Genomic DNA, 26,301 nt, shown 5'->3' with positions numbered 1-26,301 from the left:
TAGTAATGCACTAAAATCTAAAGAGTTGAAAAAGAGCTTTCCAGACAACAAAATTGAGGGCGAGGGTTTTGTGATTAGAGGAAGAACACAACAAAAAGACTTTAACAGGAAAAAGTCAACCGCAAGATCAAAGTCTAGAGCAAGGAAGCAAAACTGTTATGAGTGCGGGGAGTAAGGTCACTACAAGAGAGATTGTCCTAAGCTGAAGGAGAAAAGAGGGAAGCAGAAAATAGATAATTCGGCAAATATTGTTGACACTGGCAATAATTCTGATGATAGTGATTATGTAGGGGAAGATTGTGCTGTGAGTTCTAGTCATGGGCAAAATTCTTGGGTTCTTGATTCTGGTGCTACTTTCCACATGTGTCCACACAAGAATTGGTTTGCAACTTACAAACAAATGAGTGAGACTATCTATATGGGAGATGATAATCCATTACCAGTAAAGGGGATTGGTAACATCAAATTGAGAATGTTCGATGGAATTATCAGAAACATTGAGTGTTGGCATGTTCCTCGGATAAAGAGAAATTTGATTTCTCTTTCGACTTTGGATGATCAAGGGTATAAATTTCACTTCGAGAATGGAATACTTAAAGTGTGTAAAGGCTCCATGGTACTCATGAAGAGTAAACTAAATTCTAAATTGTATTATCTTCAGGCCAGTATAGTTGAAGGGGAAACTGCTGTAGCTTCTGGGAAAAGTGATCTAAATCAGTCTCAGTTGTGGCACTTGCGACTTGGCCATATGAGTGATAATGGATTATCTTTGTTGAGTAAGCAGAATTTGCTGAATGGGTACAAAAATCAAGTTTTGGATTTTTGTGAGCATTGTGTGTTTGGAAAACAGACAAGGGTAAAGTTCATTAAGAAGGCCGAGCACAAGACCAGAGACAAGTTAGATTATATACACTCTGACTTGTGGGGTCCAAACAGAGTTCCCTCCAAGAGTGGTGCCAGGTATTTTATGACTTTGATTGATGATTACTCAAGGATGGTGTGGGTGTATTTTCTGAAAACAAAAGATGAGGCATTTTCGACATTTGTTAAATGGAAGACGATGGTTGAGAGGCAGACATAAAGAAAAGTTAAGCGTCTTCGAACTGACAATGGGTTGGAATTTTGCAATTCTGAGTTCGATAATTTCTGCAGCAGGGAGGGCATAGTGAGACACCGCTCTTGTGTCAGAACACCACAACAAAATGGTGTTGCAGAACATATGAATATAACGCTTTGTGATAGGGCACGAAGCATGCTTTCACACTCATGTGTTAGCAAAGATATTTTGGCTGAAGCAATCAATACAGCTTGTTATTTGGTCAATAGATCTCTATCTACAGCTATTGAGTTCAAAACTCCTTTTGAGGTATGGTCCAGTTCGCCTGCTGATTATTCAAATTTAAGGATATTTGGTTGTCCTGCTTATGCTCATGTGAGGGATGGGAAACTTGAGCCGAGGACAAAGAAGTGCATATTTCTAGGGTATGCAATTGGAGTGAAAGGTTATAGGTTGTGATGCATAGATCAAAAGACTCCAGGGCTAATTATTAGTAGGGATGTAACATTCAATAAATCTGCCTCACTGGACAGTCAGAGGGAGAAGGCAATAGCAGAAACAGATCCTGGTGTCAGTGACCGCATAGAGCTAGAAATTGAATCTCCACTAGCTCAGCCCAATAGTTCTAAAGTAGAGGAAGTGGAGGAGGTGCAAAATATTGATCAAGACGATAATGTTGATGCACCTGCGCAACAACAACCATATAACATTGCTACAGGCAGAGAGAAGAGAGTGATCAACCGACCGCAAAGGTTTGCAAATGTAGTTGATGGAAATCTTCTTGGATATACGAATCCAGTGGGATTTGATTTGGCAGTTGCAGAGACCGTTGATGCGTTTGAGTGTTATAGCTATCTAGAAGCTATTCCGAGTATAGAACCAAATCGACGGATTAGTGTTATGAGTAAAGAGATTTAGTCTCTTAATAAGTTTAGGTGTTTCCTAGACTTGGTTGATGCGTGCGAAACTGGATAGAGCCCTTGCAAGGGCTGAGGGCAAGGTAGAGAGACGTTGTTCCTGTTGATGAAGAGAATCCAAGCCAAGGGGAAGATTTGTTATTTGTGGCTTGAATTATTTTCTTGTATTTTTAGGAAACCTATAGTCCCTATAGGTTTAGGAAAACCCATTGTCCTAATAGATTTGGGAAAAGAAAACCTATAGTCCTTATCAAATTGGGAAACCTTTCTCATATATGTTTGGGACCTTTTGGGATCTATATATAGGAGATGTAGTTGGGGATTCTATAGATTGTATTGTGCTCTTCTTCTCATTCATAGTGGAAAACTCTCTCTGCTTTTGCCCCGAGGATTAGGCTTAGCCGAACCTCGTTAAATCCTTATGTTGATTTTTCTTCTCTATTTGCTTTGTGTGAGATTGTGTGCTAGTTAACCCACGATATTCCGCAACATGAATTTAGTGTGATAAATGTTCAACCGGTCTTACACTTCCACTATTAATAAAATCCTATCAAAGTTTTAGTTGTTTATAATCCTCATCCAATTCAAACGTGCAACTTTCCCAAGTAACACTTGCTTAGAATTCTTACAACGAGTAGTGCCAAAAGCTTAGATTTGCTTCCTTTTTTAACATTAGGAATGGTGATCCTTCTTCTCATTTCGATTTTATTTTCAATCTGAGGATTCACAAGACTGATATTGAAATACAGCACACCCTGTCTGCAATTTGATATTAACATGCACGAGCCAATGAACCATCACACAAAATTGTTTATTGGAGTTTAAGTTGTGTACTTACAATGTAAAATACGTTTAGGTAATCAGGTCACTTATACAACATAATTACAAATAACTGATAACACGCAACTAATTAAACTGATATCACACGTTTAAATTCCACTGTATTGCAGATAATTTTACAATATAAGTATATACAAATCCATATTGAAAATGTGACGATCAATTGTTCTCTTGGTCCATAGTTACTATTCTCATAGTATCAAGATATGATCTCTGACCAAGTTGTCGACTGAAAAAACCCTTGGCGTAATCAGCAACAGTACCAATGTGCTTGAATTTTTGTGGATTTTGAGGAGTGATGAGGCTTTCTGCTGGACTTAAATTAACGTCGCTTCTCGGTTCAAAAAATGTTGCAACAGAGAGTCTCTCCTTATTTGGATTGAAGACTGGTCGATGTTCAACACTTTTATAAATTCCATTCGTCAAAATCTATATATACAACGGCACTGAGAAAATTAGAATACTAGCTAAGAGTAGTTTAAAAAGAGCTTAACTTCTCTACACCGAAAGCATATATATAATTATTTTATACTACTATAACATAGAAAGTAATTGTTCATAATTGGTCTAATATGATAACCTGCAAGATATAATAAAAAATCTGCTAGAGCAATAGATTAAAACACACCTACAAAAGTTAAATCCAACAAAGATTTTAACTTATCATGACAGTATACAATTATTGTACACTATACAACATGTAAGTCAAATATGATAGATTGAAAATATAATAAATGGAGTATGTTAAAATACAATGATACTGTGGAAATTATTTGCACTTTCAATATGTAAATGTTAAAAGTCAATTGGAAAGCGTTTAGCTTTTGTGAACTAACAATGTACAATTAATTCACACTATCAAATTAAGTAACTTGTAACACATGTAGTGTAACTAATCATAGTAAATCTAATATGATAATCTAGAAGTACATTGGTAATACATAAAAATCTACGACTACACTCAATGTATAAACGTTGAATCCTATTGAAATTAATGCTAAAATTTCAAAAAGAATTAACCTAATTAAATAGCTGCCTACCCAATCACTTAAACTAAAAATAGCGTCGATAAATCATGTATAATTAATGTATAATCTATGTGTATCGGCTAAGAAAAATAAACAATTGATTCGGATGGTTATTTGCGTAAAAGATCCCAATGTTGATATTCTTTTGTAAAGTTACCTCTAACATGTCTGCAATGTTGACGACAAAGGCATTAGGGAGAGGTGTAATTGGAATCCAAGCACCATCTTTCTTAATTTGGAGACCTTCCACTTCATTGAGTTGAAGAAGTATGGTCAAGCCAGCACCATCACTGTGGGGGTTTAGTCCCATAACAACACCTGGTTGGGGACATTTTGGATAGTAATTCATTCTCATTGATTGCTTTCCTCCTTCAAAATGAGCACCCAGATCTTCTCCTGCCTTCATTCCTAATGCTTTGGCCATTATGTTGAACATTTTCATGGCAAGCTCCTTCAGTTGTGTTGAGTATTCTTCTAGGGCATCCCTTCATGAAATTAGAAGAGGATGAATGTCAACGTCAGAGAAGTTTTAGAAATATCGAGTATGTACGGAGAGGCGCATTATTCAGCTTATGGATTCCTACATCGACTTCAAGTAAATTTAACTGGGTTTATAGTAAAAAATTTGTAGATATTTAGTGGACTTCTTAATATATAAATAGAGTTTGAGCAAAAGTTATTGGGTTCCCGTGAACCCGAATGTCGAACTCTAGATCCGGCCTGGAGGTATGAACTTTCTTTCAACTAATTGAGGGCAAGGGTGAAATTTTTTAGTAGAAATATCATACTTCATACATTTTGTATAACAGTGTTTGGCTGGAGATAATGTTTAAAAAGGAATGGAAAATTAACTTTTGACAAATAAGCTAAATATGTGTAATATACCAAAAATGTTTTAAAATTTTGTGATCATAAACATATATTTATCTATATCTTATTGTATCTATATACTATATTAAAAGCACGGATGTCCTTAGCGAAATGTTGTTTGCCTTTTTTTTTTTTACCCTTTAAAGACATATTTTACATTGGATAAAATTGTAAAATAAAAAAACTTTCCTAATATTTAGGAGTTTTAGATCAAAGAAGTTTTGTTATATAATTTAGTGCTTAAAATCTTCTCCTATAAGGTTACAAAATATTAAAACAATAAAAGAATACTCTCCAAAAAAGTAGGAGGAGTGATTTTTGTTGGTTTCCAACAAGGATTTCACGATTTGTTTTCTGTCATTGTTTAATCATAAAGACCAATTTTCCTTTCATATGATTTATTTGTTGTATTTAAAATTTAAATCATAAGTAATTTTAGAAGCTTGGATGTTAAATTTGTTTATTGCTATTCTTAAAATTTACTACGGGATTAGGTTTTGAAATAGTAATAATTGTTGGAAAAAATAGTAACCATTAATTTGTGATAAAAAATTAACTACCATAATTTAATTTACAAAATAACTAAACTACCTCAATGCATATTCCTATTAAATAGATGGAAAAGGAAAACTAATATTATTAATAAGAAAGTTTATTACATAATTTAACTTTATAAAACAAGAATTAGTTACGAAATTTATTGTAGCTGATAAGATTGTTTTAATCATCTGTCACAATTTTGTCACTGAATAGGATTACATAAGTTTATATATTATTTAACTATACATAATTTGTCCATCGTTAATTTTTCTTTAATTTACAGTTGACTTGTCTGGAATATATGGTATTTAGAAAGAACACTAAATTTTCAAAATTATCTTGGTTGTTTTCATGCTTAACTAGGCCATCCACTACTTTTTTTTTTTGGCTAAATGGGTTCAATATTTGTCATTTTCAAGAGCTTATATTTTTAAAAACTTTATTTTCAAGGATAGAGGGTACATGCGCATCCCGCGTATCCTAAAACTAGTTATATTAAAAGCATGAAGACCCTTAATGAAATGCCATCTATTTAACCCTTTAAATAAAATTCACACTGGACAAAATAGTCATTCAATTATTTTACAAAAATTTAGGAATAGTCATTTAATTAATTTAATTTCTTAATATCTAGGATTAGTCATTTAATTAATTCCATAGTATCTAAAAATAATCATTTAATTATTTTTCTATTGTTTATAAACTTAAACTTTTTGATTCTCTTTAGTTTTAAAAGTCCTACATTTTCGACTCTTATAGTCCACATTCCATATTAATTTTCTTAATATTTAGAACTTTAAAGTCAACTAAAACTTTACTTATTAAATCTTCACTTATTTTAATTTGGTAGAAACTAATCTCAACCCAACTAAGTTTTTCAAACACATGTAGTTGACATTATGAATCAGAACAGTTCATTTGATTTTCGAGGGATTTAAATTTACTTTCTACTAAAGTGGTTAAAAAAATAAAAATTAAATTTTAGAGTTTGTTATAATGAAATGCTGGTGGATTTTTTTATCCTCTAAAAATTGATTTTGCATTGAAAACATATGTATTCCTTTTTCTTCCTAATACTTAGGACTTTAAAGTTAATTAAATTTCTCATGTGAAATGTCATATCAATTTGTTTTAATCATTTGAATATAGAATTCTTATTGGATAAAAATATAATTATAGTTAAATATTGGTGTAGTTACAATTAAACATTAGAAACATAGGATGAGCTAATATTAAGAATTTTAAATCAACAAAAAATATTTTTCTAATGTTGAGAACAATTGATTAAGTCTCTGAACTACTGCAACAAAAAAGGTCTTTGAATCAACCAATTAGTTAGAAGCAAATTCAATTGTTTTACAAGTTCATCATATAAGTAATTGCAAAATCTTAGTATACAAAAATTTATTTTCATAAAAGGAGCACTAGCGGTGAAAGATATAAAAAGTATAGTAAAATCAGTCATAGTAAAGTATTGAGAGTCAAATTGCTAAAAATATAAATTTAAAAAATAAGGATGAAATAGTAGAAGACAATAACATTGGTGCCTAAGGTTGCTAGCCCCATTTCTGTCAAAGAATTTTTGACCTATAGCATGTTGTACTACTGTGTACAAAATCACCTCAAAGATTATTACAGCAAAGCTGAAGTTGGTGGTGGATTTCATTGTGGGACCTTCTTAATCAGCATTTATAGAAGGGAGAAACATACTGAATAATGTCATCATTGCCCATGAATTGGTCAAGAGTACACTTAGAAAGGAGTCTCACCAAGATGCTGCATAAAGGTGGATATAAGAAAAGCGTATGACTCAGTAAAATGACCTTTCTTAAAGATGATACTGATAGAGTTTGAAATGTATGTTAAGTTTGTGCAGCTGATAATGGAATATGTGACCACTGTCAGCTACTCCTTGCTACTAAATGGAGGCTTGACAGCTAAATTCCAAGGAAAAAAGAGATTAAGACAAGGAGATCCAATTTCTCCTTATCTGTTTGTATTGGTGATGGAGTACCTGAGCAGGACTTTGAAGAGTTTAAAGGCCAATCTAGACTTTAACTACTACCCAAGGTGCACCAGAAATAACATCACCCACATATGCTTTGCAGATGATTTGATTCTGTGTTGTAGAGCAGATAAGGTGTCTATCAACTTAGTATTGGACAGATTCAATCATTTCTCTGAAGGTCAGGCCTTAAGGCTAATATGGAGAAGAGTGCTCTATACATTGCTGGTGTCACAAGGGAGTTCAAAGAAATGATCTTAGAAGAGATGCAATTCACAGCAAGGGAGCTACCATTTAAATACCTTGGAGTACCATTGTCTTCAAACAATTGACTGTTCAACAATGTATGCCATTGATTGAGAAGATTACTGCTCGGATTAACTGTTGGACTTCAACTTTCCTCTCATAGTGGAAGGCTTCAACTACTTAAGAGTGTAATTTTTGAAATGCAGACATACTGGCACAGGTGTTTCTATTGCCAAAGAAGATACTTAATCTAATAATTACAGCATGCAGAACATTCCTATAGGCAGGAAGTGGTGAACCATCTAGGAGAGCCTTAATTGCATGGGACATAGTCTGTATGCCATTCTCAACAGGTGGACTAAATGTCCTAGATATTCATATATGAAACAAAGCTGCCTTATGCAAACTATTATGGGCAGTTAATGCAAAGAAGGATACCCTGTGGATACAATAAATCTATAGCTTCTATATTAAAGAGCAAAATGTCATGGCAATGGATACTCCTAAATAAACATGCTGGCTTGTTAGGAAGATTTTTGATATCAAGAACTGGTTCATTGAAAAGCATTCAAATGCTGATATGAGCATATACTATAGGCAAGGGAAGTTTAGCATCAAACAACTTTACATTGCTATGAGACCTCAGTGCCAGAAAAGCCCTTGGAAGAGAGTAACAACAGGATCCAACGCAATACCAAAATATCAATTCATATTATGGTTGGCATTACATAGAAGATTAGCTATAGTGGATCGATTAAGGATATGGGGAATAACAGTAGAAAGCAATTGTGTACTTTGTGGAAAGAAAGTGAATGAGTCAATGGAACATATGTGGTTTGTGTGTGATTACTCTAGAACAATATGGGCTACACTTCTGCAGTGGTTAGAAGAAAAACATCACATTGGCAGCTGGGAAGAGGAAATTGAATGGATAAAAAGAAAAACTGCCAGCAAAGCTAGAGGTGAAATACTAATATTCCTATTCACAGCAGTGGTCTACCATGTTTGGACAGAGAGAAATCAAAGAAGATTCCAAGGAAAGATGTTGGCTTGCACTCAAAGGATTAAAGACATTGTGCTGAAGATGCATATCAGAGGGCAGAGTGAAGCAAAGTGGCACAAAGAGCTGGAAATATTGAAGAATTTCCCTAGTTAAAATGAGTCAAATGTAAATGTAATAGGAAATGAGATACCTGATTAGTCAGAAAGTTTTTTTATAGGGCCTAGCTTTAGAGTCCAATTGAGCTAGTGTGATGACCCAAAAGGTCATCATTTGTTTTAGAAATAAATTCTGTGATCCGAGGCCTTAAAAGTTCTTTTTGTTTCACCTTGATTTGCGTGCACAGTCCGGGCGCATATCCGAAAAGCCATTAGGTGAAAATCTGTAAAAAAAATGATAAATTTTGCTTTTAAAATGAGTTTAAGTTGACTTCGGTCAATATTTTGGGTAAACGGATCCGGACACGTGATTTGACGATCCCGGAGGGTCCGTAGGAAAATATAGGACTTGGGTGTATGCCCGTAATTGAATTCCGAGGTCCCAAGCCCGAGAAATAAATTTTTTAAAGAAAATTATTTTCTGGAATATATAAGAGTTTTTGAAAATGAAAGATGTTTGAAATTGATGGTATCAGACACGTATTTTGGTTCCGGAGCCCGGTACAAGTTTGAAATAATAATTAGGTTGAATATGTAAAATTTGGTAAAGATCGGAATTGGTTTGGTATAAAACGGACTTAAAGTTGAGAAAATGGAATTTTGATATTCTTGAATGATTTCATGAATTTGGGGTTTAATTCATAGTTGTTGATATTATTTTGATGATTTGATAGCACGAGCAAGTCCGTATGATGTTTTTAGGTTAGTGTGCATGTTTGGTTTGGAGTCCTGAGGACTCGGGTGAGTTTTGGATAGACCACAGAGTGAAATTGGACTTAGAAAATTGCTGGTGTGTTGCAGGCCTACAGGCTTCGCAATTGCGAAGTTATATCGCAAATGCGATGATGGCCTGGGCGGGCCTTGATCGCAAATGCAATCATTTCATCGCAAATGCGAAAGGGGCCATAGTCGCAAATGCGACTTATTCTTCGCAAATGCGAAGATAGCAAGTTTCTTAAGGGTTCGCAATTGGTCGCAATTGCGACATCTGCAACCTGCTAAATCATAACTTAGACGCATTTTCAGCCATTTTACAAACCGTTTCAAAACCTAAACACCTTTGGGCGATTTTTCAAAGACAAGTACTCTTCCAAATCGATTGTAAGTCATTTCTAACTCGTTTTCATTAATCTTTAACATCTTTTCACATGATTTCAACTAAAATCAAGGGTTTATGGGGGAAATTGGGTGTTTTGGGTAGAACTTAGGTTTTTCAAATTTTGGGGATTTGGACCTTGATTTGAGGTCCGATTTCAAAACAAATTATATATTTGGGTTCGTGAGTGAATGGGTAATCGGGTTTTGGTTCGAACCTCGGGTTTTGACCATATGGGCCCGGGGTCGATTTCTGACTTTTTGGGGAAATCAATGGAAAACTTATTTTCATGCATTAGAATTGATTCATTTAGCATTTATTGATATAGTTAAGTAACTTGTGGCTAACAAGCGAATTGGTGGTGGAAACAAGAGGTAAAGCGGTAGTTGAGGCTTGAATTGTGTTCGTGGCCTCGAGGTAAGTGTTTGGTCTAACCTTAGCTTGAGGGATTAGGAGTCGTGTCTTATTTGCTACGTGTTAATTGTTGAGTACGACGTATAGGCATGGTGACGAGTATCTATACGTTGGTGTCAAGCATGCCCGTGAGTCTTATACTATGATTAATGTGACTCCATTTGTATTGTTCATGCTTTATGTGATGATTTCTATTGTTGAGCAAGGCTTGTGAAAGTAATATTTGTATTTGAACATTGAAGAGTGTTGGCTCAAGTTGTAAAATAATTTGTGGGAGTACAATTGACAATTGAACATTATAGAGCATTGACTCAAATTGTGAATTGAGTTGTGAAGTAAATGTGAAAAAGAAAAGAGGATTTTGATATTGTCTCCCTTGCCGGGATGTTGTTTTAAAGTTATCTCCCTTGCCAGGATGTTATTATTTTGATATTGTTTTTCCTTGCCGGGATATGATTGTTGTACTATTGTTTCCTTGTCGGGATTTTATTGTGATTTTATTGATTCCCTTGCCCTTACTGCTTTGTGATTATTGTTTGGGTAAGGAAGAGTGTTAAAGCACGAAGGGTGATGCCATGCATGATTTTTGTGAGAGAGTGTTAAAGCACGAAGGGTGATGCCATGCATGATTTTGAGAGTGTAAAGCACGAGGGGTGATGTCGTGCCAATTATATTGATTGTTATGGTAAGAACGAGAGTAAAAGCACGAAGGGTGATGCCGTGCACTTCTCTTTGATTTCCTGACTTTTATTGATAACTGAGTTATGGTTTCTCTACATTTAATTGTTGGTTTTCGGTTGATACTTGTTGTTCCCCGCAACATGATTCCCCCTTCCTATCTTTAATTGTAAAGTTCTGCCTTTATTTTCCGCTGTATATGATTTAACTGCACAGGTTTACTTGGTAGTCTGACCCTAGCCTCGTCACTACTTTGCGGGGGTTAGGCTAGGCACTTACTAGAACATGGGGTCGGTTGTGTTGATACTACACTCTGCACTGTGTGCAGATCTCGATACTAGAGCTTACGGACCTTAGCTTTGGGTTGCTGCCTTCAGTCCATTCGTAGATCCGAGGTAGTCTTTTAGGCGTCCGCAGGCCTTGGCGTCTCCTTCTATCCTTTCATCCCGTTTCATTTATGTATTTTAGAGATAGCGTTGTATTTATTTTTTGGACCCTTATTTGTAGTATTCCTAGACTGTCTGTAAAATTGTGATATCAGTTTTGGGTAGTTTATGTTTAAAGATTGGTATTGGTAATATTTAAAAAGTTATATTCTGTTCTTCCGCTTATTAAATTCTGCTGTTTACATAGTGTTGGTTGTTAATTGTTAAAGAATTAAAATGGAAAAAGGTAGATAATGCAAATGGTTGGCTTGCCTAGCTTTCACTAGTAAGCGCCATCACAACTCCTGAGGGTAGGAAATTCGGGTCGTGACAAGTTGGAATCAGAGCTCTAGGTTATTTAGGTCTCACAATTCATGGACAAGCTTAGTAGAGTCTGAGGGATTGGTACGGAGATGTCTGTGTTTATCCCCAGAGGCTACAGAGTTAAGAAAAACTTCACATCTATTCTTTCCTGTCGTGTGGTTTGGTTTCTTAATGCTAATTGAATTTCTACTCTATTCTTTCGCGGATAGTGAGAACACGTACAACTTTTTCAGCCGAGTGGCAGCTCAGATTGGTGATGGATCAGCTACATCTTCAGATGCCTTGTGGAGGTTGGACAGGTTCACCAAGCTCTTCACTACTACTTTTGGTGGTACATCTTCTGAGGATCCCCAGGATTATTTAGACAGATGTCATGAGGTTCTCAAGAACATGGGGATAGTGGAGACCAATAGGGTCGACTTTGCTGCTTTTCATTTGTCTAGATCCGCCAAGACTTGGTGGAGAGATTATTGTTTGGCTAGACCAGTTGGGTCACCAACTTTGACTTGGGATCAATTTTCTTAGCTATTTATGGAGAAGTTTCTTCCCATCACTCAGAGGGAGAACTATCGGAGGCAGTTTGAGCATCTCCAGTAGGGTTCTATGATTGTTACTCAGTACGAGACCAGGTTTATTGACTTGGCCCGTCATGCTCTTCTTATACTTACTACTAAGAGAGAGAGTGATGAGGTTCATTGAGGGGCTCGTTCAGCCTATTCAATTGCAGATGGCTAAGGATACAGGAAACGAGATTTCTTTTTCAGGATGCAGCCAATGTGGCCAGGAGAGTTGAGATGGTTCTATCACAGGGGGTGGTCAGGGGTCTAACAAGAGGCCTTGTCAATCGGGCAAGTTCAGTGGTGCCTCATCTGGAGGCAGAGATTCTTTTGGTAGAGGCCATCCTCCCAGGCCGTTTCATTCAGCACTTCAGTCTTCTCATGGTGCTCCAGGTGGCCGTGGTTCTCGTATGCAATATTCTGATTAGTTGCCCTACAATACACCACCAACTCCTATCAATGCACATCCGCTCCAGAGTTTTTAGAGTGGTTATTCAGGCCGTCAAGGTCAGCAGTCTCAGCCGCCGAATGCTTGTTATACATGTGGCGATACTAGGCATATTGCTAGATTTTTTCCTCGATCAGCGAGTAGCTCTCAGCATCAGGGTTCCCGTGTCATGGTTCAGGCATCGAGTGTTCCACCGCCCGCCCAGCCAGCTAAGTTTGCACACTGCAAGGACTTGGCGGGGGTGTGCATCAACTGATGCAACTCCGAAGAGAACAGTTGCTAGGTGGAGGTGGTATGTTCAACAATGGTTTGATTCTTCTTGTTTCTTACAACGGGGTTGCCCAGTAAGCTTAGAAGTTTTGGCCAGAGTTGTTCACACGCTCGAAACGCAAACCAAGGTGGAGATTGAAAATGTTGGTTTATGTTTAGTTAACAATGGCATGCTGAAAATGTTGGTTTATGTTTAGTCAACAATGGCATGCCAATTGGAAGAGTTGGTGGAAAGAGTTGGTGTGGATGCTAGGAGGAAGCTTCCTCCTTTGATGTCACCCATGACATCAAGAGGAGGTAGTTTGATGTCACCAATGACATCAAGAGGAGGTCTTTACCTCTATAAATAGATGCACTCCTTCACTTGTAGAAATCATCCCAAAATAATACAATACATTGTAGTGAGTAGAGAGTTAAGAGAGAAATTCTCTTAAGTGTAATTGGGAAATCTCCCCTTCCTTTGTTAATATTAAAAGGGCAATTGTTCTCTGGTGGACGTAGGATTATTTTGATCCGAACCACGTTAAATCTTGTGTTCTTTCTTTTACGTTTCCGCTAACAATTGGTATCAGAGCGACAGGATTCTTTAACGATCCAAGGAGAAAGAACAAGCAAATATGAGTTCCATGAAGTTTGAAATTGATAGATTCAATGGACGCAACAACTTCAATATCTGGAAGATCCAGATGATGGCGTTACTGCGGAGGGAAGGTTCAATCCATGCTATTGACGGAAAGTATCCTACGGATATATCAGCTCCCGACAAGGAGAAGATTGAAGGGGATGCATTGAGTGCAATCCAACTATCCCTTGCACCTAACGTGCTTTGTGAAGTGAGTACGGGTACCGAAGAGACGGCCAAACAGTTATGGGAAAAGCTAGAAGGGCTATACCAAGACCGATCAGTGACAACAAGGATGTTGTTACAACGGCGTCTTCACACATTTAAGATGGGGTCAGGTACTTCGTTACAAGATCATTTAGATGCGTTCAATAAACTTGTCATGGACTTACAGATTGCAGGAATTAAAAAGGAGGAGGAGACGCTTGCATGTGCTTTGCTATTTTCATTGACTTCAGGATATCGTGATATTGAGAATTCAATGATGTATAGCAAGGAGCCTATCAAGCTTGAGCAAGTGCGGCAGGCACTTAACTCTAGTGATGTGCGGAGGCACATTGAAGGAGATAGAGATGACCAGGCAAGTGGCCTCTTTGTAAGAGGCCGGACTAGCCAACAGGGAAAGACCAAATCAAAGCACAGATCAAAGTCTCGTGTGAACAAGAAGAATACAGAGTGTTGGGGTTGTGGCAAGAAGGGGCACTTTGAACGAGACTGCCCAATGTCAAAGTCCAAGGAAAAGGCGAGTGCATCCACAGTTGAACAGGTACATGATTTTGATAATGATTATGTACTAACAACATCGTGTAATAATAATAGTAGTTATGGAAACAAATGGGTGTTAGACTCTGCTTGCACTCTGCATATGACGTTCCGAAAAGACTGGTTTAGCAGCTATGAGAAAAGTGGAGGAACCGTAGTAATGGGCAATAATGCAACTTGTGCAATAGTTGGCATTGGCTCAGTTCGGGTTCGCTGCCATGATGGAGTCGTGAGGACTATTACACAAGTCCGTCATGTTCCTGATCTGAAGAAGAATTTGATCTCCCTGAGTACTCTGGATGAACAAGGCTACAGGTACATGAGCGAAGCAGGAACTATAAAGGTGACTAAAGGTTCTTTAGTCATGCTGAAAGGCAAGCTGGAGAACGGCCTTTACACATTGGCCGGAAGCACCATTGTTGGCTCTGCAAATGCATCTACAGTGCAGTTATCTAATGATGACAAGGCAAGACTATGGCACATGAGACTGGGTCATATGAGCGCACGTGGACTGGAGATGTTGAGCAATCGTAAACTTTTGGAAGGTGAGAAGATCAGCACGCTTGACTTCTGTGAGCACTGCGTTCTAGGGAAGCAGAAGAAGGTCAGCTTCAGCACTGGCAAACACAAGACAAGAGGAGTGCTAGACTACATCCATTCAGATTTATGGGGTCCTTCTAAACTTCCATCGAAGGGCGGAAAGAGGTATCTTCTCATTTTTATTGATGATTTCTCACGAAAGGTTTGGGTGTATTTTTTGAAGGCAAAAAGTGATGCTTTTGAAGCATTTAAAGAGTGGAAGATTTTGGTTGAAAATCAAATGGAGCGGAAAATCAAGTATCTTCGCACAGACAATGGCTTGGAGTTTTGCAATGAAGAGTTTAATGAATTCTGCAAGGTTCATGGGATCTCAAGACATAGGACTGTCAGGCATACCCCACAGCAGAATGGAGTTGCCGAGAGAATGAACAGAACTCTTCTTGAAAAGGCTCGTTGTATGCTCCTACAAGCCAAAATGTCCAAAGTATTTTGGGCTGAAGCAGTTCACACTGCTGCTCATATTGTCAATCGATCTCCAGCATCGGCAATTGACTTTAAGACTCCGAATGAGGTATGGTCAGGTGAACCCTCTAACTATTCATACTTACGAGTATTTGGGTGTCCAGCTTATTATCACGTTAATGAAGGAAAGCTTGAACCAAGGGCTAAGAAGGCCATATTCGTAGGGTATGTGGATGGAGTAAAAGGGTACAAACTTTGGTGTTTGTCTTTACTCAAATTTATAGTTAGTAGAGATGTCACCATCTATGAATCCTCTATACTTGATCCCCGTAAAATTTCCGTGGAGTTTTCAGGAAACAAGAACGACAAGCAGGTGGAGATTCCGGTGGAGCTTGCCAAGGAAAAGGATCAAGAGACTCAGATTAAAGATGAGTCAGAAGATGTAGACCTTGAAGAACTTGCTGTCAATGAACCATACACAATTGCGAAGGGGAGGGAGAAGAGGAAGACACGAGAACCGGAACGCCTTATAGATCAAGCAAACTTGATTGCATATGCGTTCGTAGCTGCACAAGAAGAGATTAAGGATCTGGAGCCCTCCTCGTATATTGAAGCAACTTCTTGCAAGGATGCTGTACAATGGCGGTTAGCCATGACTGAAGAGATGGAGTCTCTTCACAAGAATCAGACATGGGTATTAGTGAAAAGACAAAAGGGGAAAAGGACAGTTGGATACAAGTGGGTCTACCGAAAGAAAAAGGGAATTCCTGAAGTGGAAGATGTTAGGTTCAAGACGGGATTGGTTGCAAAAGGTTTCAGTCAGAAGGAGGGAATTGACTACAATGAGATTTTCTCTCCAGTTGTGATGCATAGCTCAATTCGCGTGCTACTAGCATTGGTTGCCCAATTTGACTTGGAGCTTCAATAGCTTGATGTCAAAACTGCTTTCTTACACGGTGATCTAGAAGAGACAATCTATATGGATCAGCCTGAAGGTTTCCTAGCTGAGGGAAAAGAAGATCACGTATGCCAACTAAAGAAGTCTTTGTATGGTTTGAAGCAATCCCCTAGACAGTGGTACAAGAGGTTTGATGCATTCATGACTACACATGAATTCTCAAGGAGTGCATTTGATAGCTGTGTGTATCACAAGAAGATGTCTGGTAACTCAATGATTTATTTACTGTTGTATGTTGATGATATGCTTATTGCTGCTAACAACATTACAGAGATAAATGCTTTGAAGAAACTGTTGAGTAAGGAATTTGACATGAAGGATTTAGGAGCTGCAAAGAAAATCCTTGGTATGGAGATTTCAAGAGAAGACGGTGTTGTACATCTTTCTCAGAAGAGGTATATTGAAAGGGTTCTCAAGAGATTCAATATGCATACGTGCAAGCCTGTAAGTACACCATTAGCTCCTCATTTTAAACTTTCAGAGTTACAAATGCCTCAGTCCGAGGATGAGGTGGAGCATATGTCAAAGATTCCTTATGCCAGTGCAGTTGGTAGCATTATGTATGCTATGGTATGCACACGTCCAGATATTGCTCAATCTGTAAGTGTGGTAAGTAGATACATGTCCAGCCCAGGAAAGAGGCATTGGGAAGCTGTCAAGTGGATATTGAGATATCTCAAAGGAGCTTCTGGTGTTGGTCTGACCTTTCAAAAAAGTAGAGGTATTTCAATTCTCGGTTATGTAGATTCTGACTATGCAGGAGATCTTCACAGAAGGAGGTCCACAACTGGATACATCTTTACCCTCGTTGGCAGTGCCGTTAGTTGGAAGTCGACTCTGCAGTCGATTATCGCTTTGTCTACAACAGAAGCAGAATACATGGCAGCAGCGCAGGTAGTGAAGGAAGCTATCTGGTTGAAAGGTTTAGTAACGGAATTGAGTTTGGTTAAGCTGGAATCAACTCTTAGATGTGATAGTCAGAGTTCTATTTATCTAATGAAAAATCAGAGATTTCATGAGCGCACTAAACATATTGATATCAGATTTCATTTTATTCGAGATGTTGTTGAAGAGGGAACTATCAAGGTCGTGAAGTTTATCACAGACGATAATGCTGCAGACATGTTGACCAAGATAGTCCCGCTCGCTAAGTTTGCACACTACAAGGACTTGGCGGGGGTGTGCATCAACTGATGCAACTCCGAAGAGAACAGTTGTTAAGTGGAGGTGGTATGTTCAACAATGGTTTGATTCTTCTTGTTTCTTACAACGGGGTTGCCTAGTAAGCTTAGAAGTTTTGGCCAACGTTTTTCACACGCACGCTTGAAACGCAAACCAAGGTGGAGATTGAAAGTGTTGGTTTATGTTTAGTCAACAATGGTATGCCAATTGGAAGAATTGGTGGAAAAAGTTGGTATGGATGCTAGGAGGAAGCTTCCTCCTTTGATTTCACCCATGACATCAAGAGGAGGTAGTTTGATGTCACCAATGACATCAAGAGGAGGTCTTTACCTCTATAAATAGATGCACTCCTTCATTTGTAGAAACCATCCCAAAAAAATAATACAATACATTGTAATGAGTAGAGAGTTAAGAGAGAAATTCTCTTAAGTGTAATTGGGAAATCTCCCCTTCCTTTGTTAATATTAAAAAGACAACTGTTCTCTGGTGGACGTAGGATTATTTTGATTTGAACCATGTTAAATCTTGTGTTCTTTCTTTTTCATTTCCGCTAACAATATGTCTACACCGGTGGGCGATTTTATTATGGTAGATCGTGTCCATCGTTCGTGTATAGTTGTGATTGGGGGTCTTAAGACTCGAGTAGATTTGTTACTGTTGGACATGGTTGATTTTGATGTCATATTGGGGATGGAATGGTTATCACCTTACCACGCTATCTTGGACTGTCATACCAAGACTGTGACCTTAGCCTTGCCGGGTTTACCTCGTTTAGAGTGGAGAGGGACTCCTGGTCATTCTACCCATAGTGTTATCTCATATATGAAGGCTCGACGTATGATCGAGGAGGGGTATTTGGCCTATTTGGCATATGTTCATGATTCTAGTGTTGAGGTTCCTTCTATGGATTTTGTGCCTGTTGTTCGTGAGTTTCCTGAGGTTTTTCCTTCAGACCTGCCGGGTATGCTACCCGACAAGGATATTGACTTCTGCATTGATTTGGCTCCGGGCACTCAGCCCATTTCTATTTCGTCGTATCGTATGGCCCTGCTTGAGTTGAAAGAGTTGAAGGAGCAGTTGCAAGACTTGATTGATAAAGGCATCATTAGACCTAGTGTCTCGCCTTGGGGTGCGCCGGCGTTGTTTGTTAAGAAGAAGGACAGATCGATGAGGATGTGTATAGATTACCGGCAGTTGAACAAGGTTACAATCAAGAATAAGTATCCATTGCCGATGATTGATGATTTGTTTGATCAACTTCAGGGTGCCAAGGTATTTTCAAAATTGACTTAAGATCTAGCTATTATCAGTTGAGGATTAGGGAATCCGATGTCCCTAAGACAGCGTTCCGCACTCGGTATGGGCTTTTTGAGTTCTTGGTGATGTCATTTGGGTTGACAAATGCCCCAGCAACTTTTATGGCTTTGATGAACCAAGTGTTCAAGCCTTACTTGGATTCGTTCGTGATAGTCTTCATTGATGATATTTTGATCTATTCCCGCAGCTGGGATGAGCATGAGCAACATCTGAGAGTGGTTCTTTAGACTTTGAGAGATAGTCAGTTGTATGCTAAGTTTTTGAAGTGTGAGTTGTGGTTGAGTTCGGTTTCATTCTTGGGTCATGTTGTATCAACATAGGGTATTCAGGTAGATCCGAAGAAGATAAAGGTAGTCAAGAACTGGCCTAGACCCGCATCAAGTACAAAGATCCGGAGTTTCTTGGGTTTGGCAGGCTATTACCATCGGTTTATGGAAGGGTTTTTTTCTATTGCAGCCCCGATGACCAGGTTAACCCAGAAGGATACCCAGTTCAGGTGGTCGGACGAGTGTGAGGCAAGCTTTCAGAAGCTCAAGATAGCTTTGACTACGGCGCCGGTGTTGGTTTTGCCCACAGGTTCAGGGCCATATACAGTTTATTATGACACATCTCATATTGGACTTGGTGCGGTGTTGATGCAGGATGGCAAGGTCATTGCTTATGCTTCTCGGAAGTTGAAGATTCATGAGAAGAATTATCCAGTTCATGATTTGGAGTTAGCAGCCATTGTTCACGCGTTAAAGATCTGGAGGCATTATCTGTATGGCGTGTCATGTAAGGTGTTCACGGATCACAAACGTCTGCAGTATTTGTTCAAGCAGAAGGAGCTAAATTTAAGGTAGAGAAGGTGGTTGGAGCTATTAAAGGACTATGATATCACCATCTTATATCATCCGGGAAAGGCCAACGTGGTGGCCGATGCTTTGAGTAGGAAGTCAGCCAGTATGGGCAGTCTTGCTAATATTCCGGTCGGTGAGAGACCGCTTGCTTTAGATGTTCAGGTTTTGGCCAATCAGTTCGTGAGGTTGGATGTTTTTGAGCCCAGTCGGGTGTTAGCTTGCACGGTCGCTCGTTATTCATTAATTGAGCGTATCCGAGATCGGCAGTATGATGATCCTCATTTGTGTATCCTTAGGGACACGGTGCAACACGGAGGTGCCAAGGAGGTTACATTGGGAGATGATGGGGTTTTGAGGCTGCAGGGTCGAGTTTGTATGCCTAATGTGGATGGACTGCGAGAGTTGATTTTTGAGAAGGCCCATAGTTCCCGGTACTCTATTCATCTGGGCGCCGCTAAGATATATCAGGATTTGCAGCAGCATTATTGGTGGAGGAGGATGAAGAAGGATATTGTTGCATATGCGGCTCAGTGTTTGAATTGTCAGCAGGTAAAGTACGAGCATCAGAGACCTGGTGGTTAGTTCTAGAAGATCGAGATTCCTGAGTGGAAGTGAGAGCGTATCACTATGGACTTCGTTGTTAGACTCCCACGGACTCAGATGAAGTTCGATGCATTGTGAGTTATTATGATAGACTGACCAAGTCAGCACATTTCATTCCAATGGCAGCCTCCTATTTTTTCGAGAGGTTAGCTGAGATCTATATCCGGAAAATTGTTCGTTTTCATGGTGTGCCCGTGTCTATCATTTTGGACCGAGGTACGCAGTTTACCTCACATTTCTAGTGAGTAGTTCAGCGTGAGTTGGGCACACGGGTTGAGTTGAGCACAACATTTCATCCTCAGATGGACGGGCAGTCCGAGCGTACTATTCAGATTTTGGAGGATATGCTCTGAGCTTGTGTCATTGACTTTGCAGGCTCGTGGGATCAGTTCTTGCCTTTAGCGGAGTTTGCCTACAACAAAAGCTACCTGTCGAGTATCCAAATGGCTCCTTACGAGGCTTTATATGGTAGGCCGTATCAGTCGCCGGTTGGATGGTTTGAGCTGGGAGAGGCTCGGTTGTTGGGTACGGATCTAGTACAGGATGCCTTAGATAAGGTCAGGATTATTCAGGATAGGCTTCATATAGCTCAGTCCAGGCAAAAAAGTTATGCCGACCGTAAGGTTCGTGATGTGGCATTCATGGTCGGCGAGCGGGTGTAGCTTCGGGTGTCACCTATGAAGAGCGTAATGAGATTTGGAAAGAAGGTCAAGCTTAGCCCTAGGTTCATTGGCCCATTTGAGATTCTTGATCGAGTGGGAGAGGTGGCTTATAGGCTTGCGTTGCCACCGAACTTATCAGTCGTGCATCCAGTGTTTTATGTGTCCATGTTTCGGAAGTATCACGACGATCTATCCCATGTGTTAGACTTCAGCACCATCCAGTTGGACAAGGACTTGTCCTATGAGGAGGAGCCGGTAGCTATTCTAGACCGGCAGGTTCGTCAGTTGAGATCAAATAGTTTCCCTTCTGTTCGTGTTCAGTGGAGAGGTGAGCCTGTTGAGGTATCGACCTGGGAGTCCGAGTCCGATATGCGAAGCTGTTATCCCCATCTTTTCTCTGACTCAAGTACTTCCTTCTTATGTCTGTTCGAGGACGAACTGTTGTTTTAGAGGTGGAGAATGTGATGACCCAAAAGGCCATCACTTGTTTTAGAAATAAATTATGTGATCCAAGGCCTTAAAAACTTCTTTTTGTTTCACCTCGATTTGTGTGCGCAGGTCGGGTGCGTATCTGAAAAGCCATTATGTGAAAATCTGTGCAAAATGATAAATTTCGCTTTTAAAATGAGTTTAAGTTGATTTCGGTCAATATTTTGGGTAAACGGAGCCGGACCCGTGATTTGACGGTCCGATTTCAAAACAAATTATATATTTGGGTTCATGAGTGAATGGGTAATCGAGTTTTGGTTCGAACCTCGAGTTTTGACCATGTGGGCCCATGGTCAATTTTTGACTTTTTGGGGAAATCATTGGAAAACTTATTTTCATACATTAGAATTGATTCATTTAGCATTTATTTATATAGTTAAGTAAGTTGTGGCTAGATATAAGCAAACAGGTGGTGGAAACAAGAGGTAAAGCGGCAGTTCAGGCTTGAATTGTGTTCGTGGCATTGAGGTAAGTGTTTGGTCTAACCTTAGCTTGAGGGATTAGGAGTCGTATCTTATTTGTTATGTGTTAATTGTTGAGTACGACGTATAAGCATGGTGACGAGTATCTATATGTTGGTGTCAAGCATGCCCGTGAGTTTTATACTATAATTAATGTGACTCCGTTTGTATTGTTCATGCTTTATGTGATGATTTCTATTGTTAAGTAAGGCTTGTGAAAGTAATATTTATATTTGAACATTGAAGAGCGTTGGCTCAAGTTGTAAAATGATTTGTGGGAGTATAATTAGCAATTGAACATTATAGAGCATTGGCTCAAATTGTGAATTGAGTTGTGAAGTAAATGTGAAAAAGAAAAGAGGATTTTGATATTGTCTCCCTTGCCGGGATGTTGTTGTTTTAAAGTTATCTCCCTTGCCGGGATGTTATTTTTTGATATTGTTTTCCCTTGCCGGGATATGATTGTTGTACTATTGTTCCCTTGCCGGGATTTTATTGATTCCCTTGCCCTTATTGCTTTGTGATTGTTGTTTGGGTAAGGAAGAGTGTTAAAGCACGAAGGGTGATGCTGTCCATGATTTTGATAGTGTGAAGCACGAAGGGTGATGTCGTACCGATTATATTGATTTTTATGGTGAGAACGAGAGTAAAGGCACGAAGGGTGATGCCGTGCTCTAGTCTTTGATTTTCTGACTTTAATTGATAACTAAGTTATGGTTTCTCTACATTTAATTATTGGTTTTCAGTTGATACTTGTTGTTCCCCGCAGCATGATTCCCCCTTCCTATCTTTAATTGTAAAGTTCTGCCTTTATTTTTCGCTGTATATGATTTAACTGCACATGTTTACTTGGTAGTCTGGTCCTAGCCTCGTCACTACTTCGTCTGGGTTAGGCTAGGCACTTACCAGCACATGAGGTCGGTTGTGCTGATATTATATTTTGCACTGTGTGTAGATCTCGGTACTAGAGCTTACGGACCTTAGCTTTAGGTTGCTGCCTTCAGTCCATTCGGAGATCCGAGGTAGTCCTGCAGGCGTCCGCAGGCCTTGGCGTCTCCTTCTATCCTTTCATCTTGTTTCGTTTATGTATTTCAGAGACAACGTTGTATTTATTTTTCGGACCCTTATTTGTAGTATTCCTAGACCGTTTGTGAAATTGTGACACTAGTTCTGGGTAGTTTATGTTTAAGGATTGATTTTGGTAATATTTAAATGATTATATTCTGTTCTTCCGCTTATTAAATTACGCTGTTTACATAATGCTGGTTCTTAATTGTTAAAGGATTAAAATGGGAAAAAGGTAGATAATGCAAATGGTTGGCTTGCCTAGCTTTCACTAGTAGGGCCCATCACGACTCCCGAGGGTGAAAAATCCGGATCGTGACAGCTAGCGGATATAAATACTTATACTTGATTAAATAAAATTTCGACAGTTTAACCAAAAAAAAATTAGTCATCATTAATTATTTCTCTTTCTTTGTGCAGTCTTCCAACAAATGACAGACTCCTATTGTTTATATAAATTAATTAATTTGTTGTAAAATATTAATTCAACATTGGTCATTTTCAGACTTTATATTATAATTTATCAAAAAAAATTGTAGGAGCTATGATCCAACCTCTTCATCCCCAAATCTCTAAAAGACCAATAGATTTTTTTTTTTAAATTTGTATTATGTGACAAATCTTTGGAGAATTATGATCAACTATTTTTGTGTTACTTATTCGTTTCATGTATTAGATCACGTAATAATAATAACTTTTATAAGATATTCCCAAAAAAGTCTTCAGAAAAAGGTATACGAGGACTTCTATAGGGCAAGATTTTTTTTAGTGAGATAGTTAAATTGGAATAACATTCATCATTTTCAGATACTGGGGAGAGATAATTAGGTAGGGCATGATGCTATTTCAGTTTATCGAAGACATAACCCTTGATAGGAGGGTGTGGAAGTCGAAAATTAGGGTAGAAAGTTAGTAGGCGGAATTAGTATTATTTTTGTAATTTTCTATTCTTAGATCTATATTACTTTATGTTGTTTCGTTCGCTTCAGTTATCTTATTATTTTGTTGTTATTATTGTTTGTTGATCTTTTTCGCTTCTCTTGAGCTGATGGTCTATCGAAAACAGTCTATCTACCTTCACCAAGTAGGAGTAAGGTTTGCGTATACACTATCCTTCCCTGACCCCTTTGTGGGACTATGTTAAGTTTGTTGTTATTGTTATACAACTTAAACACATCATTTTATATTATTTTTGTAATTTATAAAAGTTATCTACTCAATAGTATGGGATACACGCACAAGATGTGTACCTTAAGACTAGTAATATCTACATAAAGTACCACTAGGTAGCATTAAGATGCTAGATTTATATAGTTTCAGATATAGAAGAGTACCCATTTTTAGATAAACTAAAAAGAAAAAGTATATCATATATAGCAAAATAAATAGAGTATAACTCATAAATGAATGTTTTTTTAGTTCTACATAATAAATAGAGAGAAGGTAATTTTTGCAAAAACTTGGAGCACCGATGTCAAAGTTGTCCAGAGAAAAAAAGGAAAAAAAAAAAAAGGGAGGGAATCCCATGATTATATAAAAGTTAAGTCAGAAGATTGCAAGCAGACACGCAAGGATATTTTAAAAAATGAAGGTTGGCCACATGGGTACTATAAAATCATAGTTTCTGATAAACATAGTTGTCATTGTCCAGATCCAGACGTGATGAATTTGGTGGATACATAATCCAACTTGCCACTTTTCGTTTTTCAAAATCAATATGATTAACCCTTGAAAATAAATGAGTTAAATTTATTCAGTAGTTAAATTTAAAAATTTAAAAACTGTATGAAAAGTATTACAGTTTCATGTACTTTGAATCTCGATAAGCAAAAATTGATGAAAACAAAGGGAGTAGCAGATTGAAACGTTATTGCAGTATCATCAGTGTATATAAAAGAAGAGATATGTGTTGTACCTTAATGAGAGGGGAAACTTGGGAAGCAAATGAGGTTGTCTCAAATGGGTAGGTTGAGTGATGAGGTAAAACATGCCAACCAAACTCTCTATTTTTTGCGATGAGACTAACATCTCCCCATATCCTTCCAAATTCCCTACTTGTCTCTCATATTGCTTCTTCTCCTCTATCGGTAGATTGAAGAATCCCTGAATTTCTGACCTCACTTTCTCCAATAGTGAACTACTCACTCCATGATTTATCATCTGAAAATTATAAATGTCAAAACAATCGATATAATTAAGTAATTAAAAAATGCGTTTTCCGCAATGATCTCGAGCAAATTTTCTGATAATTGAATACCTGAAAGAATCCCCAATCTTTGCAAGCAAGATGTAGCTTCTCAAGCTCTGTATCATCATCATCATCATTTCCATAATTAGGCAGCAACTTTTCCATATCAATAACTGGGACTTGAGACAACAAGGATACGTTGGAGACTATTGGTTTCTCTAGATTATTGCATACATATGATGCCACTACTACATCCTCTACCTTCTCCTTTTCTTGCTCTTCAACGTATGGCGGCATTTTTCCCTCTTTGCTTTAGAGAGCAAATTAAATGAGGTTAAGTTTTGAAGTAGTACGTGTTTTATTGGCTATACATACTTCTATATATATATTTATGTATGTTAAAAGGTCAAAGAATCTTTTATAATTAGTTATTGGAAAGTCATCTTGATTATCATTCTAGTTGCACCTAACACATTATGATTACACAAACTTTTGCGTTTAGAATAATTGCGGACAATAATTATGTCGCTCGCGCGCCATGGCTTGGAAATTAAGAAACTTAAAGAAGCACGAAAAAAAAAAATTAAAACAAGAAGATTCTTTAGGGAGTATTAATGTAGTATAATTTACTGTAACGACCTGTCGTTTTATGTATCTGAACCCTGATTCCCTATTTGATACTTTGTGTATTTGTATATTTGTGGTTTTGTGACTTGTGGAGGTTGTTGGTTTGGCTTCGGAAATATTTGAGAGTGATTTGGAACACTTAGGGGTCGTTTGGTTTGAATACCCTTGTAATGGGATAAGTTATGCTGGTATTGTTTTTTATCCACTGATTGGTATGCTGTATTAAAAATGACATGCATTGCATAATTTTTAAGAAGAAGTTATTTGTTTACAAAAATACTCTCCATCTTATTTAGCCTCCATCTTCTTACTCTGTAACGATCCGGCCGGTCGTTTCATGAGTTACCGCTCCGTTTCCCCCATTTCTACTTCTTATTGCCTTGTTCAACTGTGTTCTGTGTTATCGGGTTGGTTGGCTCGGGTTCGGAGAGGTTTTAGTAAGGTTTGAGACACTTAGTCTCTTTTGAGTAAGCTTAAGTTGGAAAAGTCAACCGGATGTTGACTTATGTGATAAAGGGCTCGAATGTGAATTCTGACGGTTCGGATAGCTTCGGGAGGTGATTTGGGACTTAGGAGCGTGATCGAAATGTGTTTTGGAGGTACAGAGTAGATTTATGCTTGAATTGGCGGAATTAGGATTTTGGCATTTTT

At 38.2% G+C, this 26,301-nt stretch overlaps 1 protein-coding gene across 1 annotated transcript; it reads right to left on the bottom strand.

Moving 5' to 3' along the window:
* Positions 1 to 2,764: 2,764 nt before the first annotated feature.
* Positions 2,765 to 25,414, bottom strand: LOC104231323 (oxoglutarate-dependent flavonoid 7-O-demethylase 1-like). The gene is made up of 4 exons (XM_070170798.1): positions 25,093 to 25,414; positions 24,751 to 24,995; positions 4,000 to 4,327; positions 2,765 to 3,243 (listed from the first exon to the last, which is right to left on the bottom strand). The coding sequence occupies exons 1-4, from the start codon at positions 25,318 to 25,320 to the stop codon at positions 2,974 to 2,976; spliced, it is 1,071 nt and encodes a 356-aa protein (XP_070026899.1). The 5' UTR covers positions 25,321 to 25,414; the 3' UTR covers positions 2,765 to 2,973.
* Positions 25,415 to 26,301: the final 887 nt, after the last annotated feature.

This window comes from Nicotiana sylvestris, chromosome 3 (genome assembly GCF_000393655.2).
Source record: "Nicotiana sylvestris chromosome 3, ASM39365v2, whole genome shotgun sequence".
NCBI classification, from domain to species: Eukaryota; Viridiplantae; Streptophyta; class Magnoliopsida; order Solanales; family Solanaceae; genus Nicotiana; species Nicotiana sylvestris.
Note: the sequence above shows the minus strand (reverse complement) of the source record. Positions and strands in the feature narration are given on the sequence as shown.

Excerpts from the sequence above, each read along its gene's own strand:
- LOC104231323 (XM_070170798.1), bottom strand. The coding sequence starts at position 25,320 with ATGCCGCCATACGTTGAAGAGCAAGAAAAGGAGAAGGTAGAGGATGTA. Across the intron at positions 4,328-24,750 it reads AAGTTTCCCCTCTCATTAAG|GGATGCCCTAGAAGAATACT; the intron begins GTACAACACATA and ends AATTTCATGAAG. Across the intron at positions 3,244-3,999 it reads ACATTGCAGACATGTTAGAG|ATTTTGACGAATGGAATTTA; the intron begins GTAACTTTACAA and ends TTGTATATATAG.